General features: G+C 40.4%; 1 protein-coding gene across 1 annotated transcript; it reads left to right on the plus strand.

Moving 5' to 3' along the window:
- The first annotated feature begins 202 nt into the window (after nucleotides 1-202).
- On the plus strand, nucleotides 203-7269 carry FGF23 (fibroblast growth factor 23). The gene is made up of 3 exons (XM_075599054.1): nucleotides 203-425; nucleotides 5429-5532; nucleotides 6811-7269. The coding sequence occupies exons 1-3, from the start codon at nucleotides 203-205 to the stop codon at nucleotides 7249-7251; spliced, it is 768 nt and encodes a 255-aa protein (XP_075455169.1). The 3' UTR covers nucleotides 7252-7269.
- Nucleotides 7270-7532: the final 263 nt, after the last annotated feature.

Raw genomic sequence — 7532 nt, forward strand, 5'->3', positions numbered from 1 at the left:
GGTATTTTATGTCTCAGGGCTCTCTTAAATTTCTGCTGTTACAACAGAAAGGATGTTTTTCCTGTGTGATGTCACTGTGCTGTTCGCCTTTATAAATGCTGCAAAAAGTTTGGAAGCCACGGAGTTGCAGAATTGCCACTGAGCTGAGAGACTAGGAAGAAAAAGTATCTCGTTTCAGCAGCATCTCCCACAAGGGAATAAAATGGCCAGGATTAGCCAGTGCAGGAGACTAGGGTTAGTGTTCTTTGCTTTCACTATATTACAGGTAAGCAAAGCCTTTCCCAATTCCTCTCCGCTGATAAATGCAGGATGGGGAAATCATGAGCGACTGATGCACCTGTACACAGCTACTGAGCGAAACAGCTTCCACCTGCAGATCAATCACGATGGGCATATTGATGGAACTCCTCAGCAAACCATTTACAGTAAGTGACTTTAAACGACGTTATATTCTGCATGTTAATATGTCAGAATATATTTGTACATAAGAGAAGTGTTTCATATTTGACTTGGAATATAAGCAATGCTTTACAGTCTTTTAAACCCACTGTTTAAAATATGGGAATTATAATGAAGTGTAAAGAAGATGCATTAATAATATTATTACAATATTAAAATGTACTATAGAATAGTCCGTCGTATATATGTAACCTGTTTTAACCCTGCTATTATATTATAAAAAATCAGACATTTCAATGTTTATAGCAGTATGTGTGTTATAAATGAACGTGTGCAGGTGACACGACTGCGCTGGGACTGCGCTGGGACTGCGCTGGGGCTGCGCTGGGACTGCGCTGGGACTGCGCTGGGGCTGCGCTGGGACTGCGCTGGGACTGCGCTGGGGCTGCTCTGGGGCTGCGCTGGGACTGCGCATGTCTTGCACTGTACAAGAATAATGCAAATCATACAAGATTTTTTTTTTTAAAGTCAGTGTTTTTTTGCATTAGACCAAAACCCTACAAAATCCCTCTATAAAAATCGAAGCCCAGCGACATTACAAGGATGCTCGCTCAGGGTATTTGCAACAGTATAACAGCTCAGTTGACACAAGTTGATCAGTTATTTATCAATCACCTTGGCTGTGTCCCCGCTAGCGCTGAGCGCGCAGCGCTTGCGGCGGTTACTTATATATAGTTATATGTAAGTCCCCGCTCACACTGTGCGCGCTCGTGTGCGGGCACACACGCTCGGCGCTTAGGTAAACAAAAAAATTATACTTTCCATCGCGCTCAACTACCCGCAATGCCCCCTCCCCGCGTGCGCGTACATGCAGGACACCCGGCGCTCTTGCTTGGAGCGCTCTCCAAGCATGAGCGCGCTCAGCTCCAGCGGGGACTCAGCCTAAGGGATATGTAAAGGTTGAAGCAAAAAATATGTTGTGATTTCCTCTTGTATAATGAAGACAGCGTCAGACTGCGGCGTTTACAGGCCCAGCGCTTCGCAATCATGGAGAACATGGATTGTAATTATTGGTGCCTGAGTAATGTACCCAACATCACAGCGAGCAGACAGGGGGGCGAAGCAGGCTGTTCCAGACCAAAGCCAGTGACCAAGACTGAGCTACTCTCTAAATAAGCCATTAAAGTAGCCAGAAGGCAAACGTGGCATAAATTGCTTCATTCTACATTCTCAACCCTTCATGAAATGTTATCACACTGTTCCCATAACCGAAGCGATATCCTTGTAATACGCAATAAGCTAATATCGTAGAGAAGTACAAATAAGTTGCAATATGTGTGCTTCAATCACATCGTATTCTCTCTCTTTTATCTAGCAAATACTCAAATCGAATGTTTTTTGTACTGTACATTTACAGAAGTTGCTCTGCTTTCCTTAGCATGTTTTTGTACATTTACAGAAGTTTGCTCTGCTTTCCTTAGCATGTTTTTGTGCATTTACAGAAGTTTGCTCTGCTTTCCTTAGCATGTTTTTGTGCATTTACAGAAGTTTGCTCTGCTTTCCTTAGCATGTTTTTGTACATTTACAGAAGTTTGCTCTGCTTTCCTTAGCATGTTTTTGTGCATTTACAGAAGTTTGCTCTGCTTTCCTTAGCATGTTTTTGTGCATTTACAGAAGTTTGCTCTGCTTTCCTTAGCATGTTTTTGTGCATTTACAGAAGTTTGCTCTGCTTTCCTTAGCATGTTTTTGTGCATTTACAGAAGTTTGCTCTGCTTTCCTTAGCATGTTTTTGTACATTTACAGAAGATTGCTCTGCTTTCCTTAGCATGTTTTTGTGCATTTACAGAAGTTTGCTCTGCTTTCCTTAGCATGTTTTTGTGCATTTACAGAAGTTTGCTCTGCTTTCCTTAGCATGTTTTTCTACATTTACAGAAGTTTTCTCTGCTTTCCTTAGCATGTTTTTGTGCATTTACAGAAGTTTGCTCTGCTTTCCTTAGCATGTTTTTGTACATTTACAGAAGTTTGCTCTGCTTTCCTTAGCATGTTTTTGTACATTCACAGAAGTTTGCTCTGCTTTCCTTAGCATGTTTTTGTACATTTACAGAAGTTGCTCTGCTTTCCTTAGCATGTTTTTGTACATTTACAGAAGTTTGCTCTGCTTTCCTTAGCATGTTTTTGTACATTTACAAGTTGGCTCTGCTTTTCTTAGCATGTTTTTGTACATTTACAGAAGTTAGCTCTGCTTTCCTTAGCATGTTTTTGTACATTTACAGAAGTTTGCTCTGCTTTCCTTAGCATGTTTTTGTACATTTACAGAAGATTGCTCTGCTTTCCTTAGCATGTTTTTGTGCATTTACAGAAGTTTGCTCTGCTTTCCTTAGCATGTTTTTGTGCATTTACAGAAGTTTGCTCTGCTTTCCTTAGCATGTTTTTCTACATTTACAGAAGTTTTCTCTGCTTTCCTTAGCATGTTTTTGTGCATTTACAGAAGTTTGCTCTGCTTTCCTTAGCATGTTTTTGTACATTTACAGAAGTTTGCTCTGCTTTCCTTAGCATGTTTTTGTACATTCACAGAAGTTTGCTCTGCTTTCCTTAGCATGTTTTTGTACATTTACAGAAGTTGCTCTGCTTTCCTTAGCATGTTTTTGTGCATTTACAGAAGTTTGCTCTGCTTTCCTTTGCATGTTTTTGTACATTTACAGAAGTTTGCTCTGCTTTCCTTTGCATGTTTTTGTACATTTACAGAAGTTTGCTCTGCTTTCCTTAGCATGTTTTTGTACATTTACAGAAGTTTGCTCTGCTTTCCTTAGCATGTTTTTGTGCATCTACAGAAGTTTGCTTTGCTTTCCTTAGCATGTTTTTGTGCATTTACAGAAGTTTGCTTTGCTTTCCTTAGCATGTTTTTGTGCATTTACAGAAGTTTGCTTTGCTTTCCTTAGCATGTTTTTGTACATTTACAGAAGTTTGCTCTGTTTTCCTTAGCATGTTTTTGCACATTTACAGAAGATTGCTCTGCTTTCCTTAGCATGTTTTTGTACATTTACAGAAGTTTGCTCTGCTTTCCTTAGCATGTTTTTGTACATTTACAAGTTGGCTCTGCTTTTCTTAGCATGTTTTTGTACATTTACAGAAGTTAGCTCTGCTTTCCTTAGCATGTTTTTGTACATTTACAGAAGTTTGCTCTGCTTTCCTTAGCATGTTTTTGTACATTTACAGAAGTTTGCTCTGCTTTCCTTAGCATGTTTTTGTACATTTTCAGAAGTTTGCTCTGCTTTCCTTAGCATGTTTTTGTACATTTTCAGAAGTTTGCTCTGCTTTCCTTATCATGTTTTTGTGCATTTACAGAAGTTTGCTCTGCTTTCCTTTGCATGTTTTTGTACATTTACAGAAGTTTGCTCTGCTTTCCTTAGCATGTTTTTGTACATTTACAGAAGTTTGCTCTGCTTTCCTTAGCATGTTTTTGTACATTTACAGAAGTTTGCTCTGCTTTCCTTAGCATGTTTTTGTACATTTACAGAAGTTTGCTCTGCTTTCCTTAGCATGTTTTTGTACATTTACAGAAGTTTGCTCTGCTTTCCTTTGCATGTTTTTGTACATTTACAGAAGTTTGCTCTGCTTTCCTTAGCATGTTTTTGTACATTTACAGAAGTTTGCTCTGCTTTCCTTAGCATGTTTTTGTACATTTACAGAAGTTTGCTCTGCTTTCCTTAGCATGTTTTTGGTGCGGGATTCACCCTCATATCCTTATCTTTTAAAATAATTATTTGTACTTGGACAGATCCAATGCTTTCATGTACAGGTGAATTTTCACGTTCTAGGGCTTATTCATTAAGCTCCAATAGTGCAGATGGGGGCACAATGACATAGAAACTTCCATAGAAGTTAATAGGAGTTCCTGTGTGATAGTACCATGATCTGCCATATACTGTAGCAGCTTAATAAATAACCCCAGCGCACCTGAAAGGATTTCACAGCATGCATGCAATGCAATCCATGGTATAGAGCAGGCGTGGGCACCCCAGTCCTCAAGGGCCACAAACAGAGCATGTTTGTAAGGTATCCCTGCTTCAGCACAGGTGGCTTAGTATTTTTCTGCACCAACTGTGCTGAAGCAGGGATATCCTGCAAACCTGACCAGTTGGAGTCTCGTGAGGACTGGAGTTCTCACCCCATGTAGAGCCTACAGTCTCCCGCCCAGGGAAAGGGTCTTAGATTTGAACAATGTACTGTATGCTAATGATTTATTGAGATTGCATGAATCATTAAAGCTTAATTATTACTTTGAGGGAAAATTAATTTAAGAATGATACCTATTTGTGTACGTGGGCCCATATCAGGGGGACCGGTAATCCAGTTATTTGTTCTTCTTACTTTCAAAGTGTTGTGGAATATGTTATCTTTTATTGCAAAAAGGGAACCATAAAACCCAGACTGGGCCAACATGTCCCAAATAGCATTAGGGCTGTCAATTAAGATTCAGCATTATTTCTAATGACGGAAAGCAGATACAAAACTGGAGTAAATGGAGAAAAATTCAACGTGAAGTTCTATATTCCTATTTAATATAGTGAGAAATGGGTAATATAGTTAATGTATTCACTTGAATGGAAGTTACCACATCACTACCTGAGTATTACACCATCTCTCACTATATTAAATAGGATCCTGTGTGTCAACGTAGAGAAGTGTACTGTACAGAACAGAAAATCCAACCCTAGTGTAGTTAGTTAGAGAAGGAATATATTGTATACTGCACTGCTGTGAAATTCCCAGACAAATGTACAGAACAGCAACATGCAACATTTCGACTTGTTTATTAGAGCAACACAATGCATCCACTGGCTCTCTGGGCATAAGCTCAGGGTATGTTACACACCCCCCACTTAACCACCACACGCAGCGTGTAAGGAACCAAACCACGATAAGAACATTTTCATACAGTATAACAACTGGAATGCATGAAGACGAAATAGCTCAAAACATGTTTTTGTACTTTCATTTCAGACCCTTTTTATTTATTTTTTAACAGGTGCATTAATGATTAAAGCGGAGGCTGCTGGCTTCGTGCTGATAACAGGGGTCAAAAGTGGACGCTACTTGTGCATGGACTTTGATGGGAATGTTTTTGGATCAGTAAGTATTTTTGAGTCATTAAGTTAAACTAATCAAACACATTTTTACGAAATACGTGTGAACCAGTAAAAAAAAGGTTCTGTGGATATTTATCAGGTATTTTCAGACGTATACTGGACTAAGATTTAGGGGGCGGTTCCATGCTCTCCGTAGCGGCTGTATGCGACGTAGTCGCACGGAAATCCCCAATGGAATATAATGTAAAGCCGGATGCACAGATTCACTGAATGAGTTTTGCCAAACAAAGTATAAAATATAAATATTGAAGAGGTTGTGGTTTAAAAAAATGTAATATTATTCTTGATAATGTATACAGATACTTTGTAAAAATCCCTCTTGGTTTTGCTTCTTTATTTGTATTGACATCTCTGCGTGGCGACTTGGGACATATTACTGCCGCCCGTCTGATAAGCGCATTTCCGTACTCGGAGATTTGCGCCGGGCTCCCTCACTTTATAGTGAGGTTGCCATTTCTCCTGAACACATTGAAAGCAGACAGGCTAGGTGTTGGAAGAATGTCGCTTACCTACGAAACCCCGGAGGTTTGCAAAAAACAGTTTTAAATGTAGCAAACTGACTGTGTGGGCTATTAAAGGGGTTAATATTCTTAAAAGCTGATAACTTTAGTTTATACATTTTATATAATCTATTCTTGGTATTCTCTCCCATTCAAGTCCAATTTCAGGGTTCAGACGGGAGTAACATCAGGACTTTAGTAATGTCCAGTTATTAGAAGATAATGTAGCATTAGGCTGGGGCCATAGTGTCTTCGCCCGCGCGGAGGCGTCCAGAGGCTGGGAAGTGACCCGCGTGAAGCGGGTGCTTCCCTGGCCATGGTGAACGGGGCGTGCCTAGGGGTGTCACGGAGCTGGTTCGCCCTATTTGGGCAAACCGCTCACGTGACCGGCCTGTCACGCCAAGAAATCAGTTTCAACTGATTTTTTTGCGCAACGCCCACCCCCTCCCACCCGCTGCATGGATGCGATCACTGCCTGAAGGCCGTCTGATCGCTCGCACGGTCTGCGGCACCATGGCCCCAGCCGTAGTTTTTAATCTGCCACTTATCCTGATAGGACATGGCATTAAGCGTGTTCTAATGAGTTAAAGTTCATCGTGTTTGCATATCATTATTTTAATTCAGGGAACATAACACTCCCTTCTGTTTTGGAAGCATCACATTGATACACACACACACACACACACACACAACACACACACACAACACACACCAAAGTTTGCCCGCAAAACTTACCGCAAATCAATATTTTTTTCCTCCAGCACTATTTCAGCCATGACGACTGCATATTTAAACAGGAGAACCTTGAGAATGGATGTGATGTGTACCACTCTCCGAAATACAACTACCTGATTAGCCTTGGAAAGGCAAAGCGCCCTTTTCTCCCTGGCATGAACCCACCACCCTACTCTCAATTTTTGTCTAGGAAGAATGAAATACCGATAACCAGATTCAACACCCCAGAGCCCCTCAGACACACCAGAAATGCAGGTGTTGATTTCTCTGATCCAAACAGCATCGTCATTACACAGAGGAAGATGCCTTTGGAGAAATCCTCATCACTAATATTTCAAGATCTCTGGGATCAACTCCCCCAAGATCCTCTAAGAATTAACCAGAATGATGTGGTGGACCCAGATGATCCACATGGTATTATAATCACTAGAAAACAAGCCTCACACCGTATTAATTACAGTAGGTAGCCATGCAAAGCACACCACCGGTTGGAGTGACAAAATCATTAGGCTCAACCAACTGGCTTCAATTTGTGTTTGTGTATGAGCTTTACATGATTTCTCTACTGATATTTAAACATAATCTATTAAATCAAGCAAAGATACAGAAACCATACTGACAGGATTTACTCATAATATACAAATAATACAATTTCCTAAAAAGAAGCAGACAGACCTTTGGGAGTTAATAGGCACTCTGCCATCTCAGAATAATATGATATATCGGATTGATATCAAATGAGCCTTGC

This window comes from Ascaphus truei, chromosome 5, assembly GCF_040206685.1.
Source record: "Ascaphus truei isolate aAscTru1 chromosome 5, aAscTru1.hap1, whole genome shotgun sequence".
Lineage (NCBI taxonomy): Eukaryota > Metazoa > Chordata > Amphibia > Anura > Ascaphidae > Ascaphus > Ascaphus truei.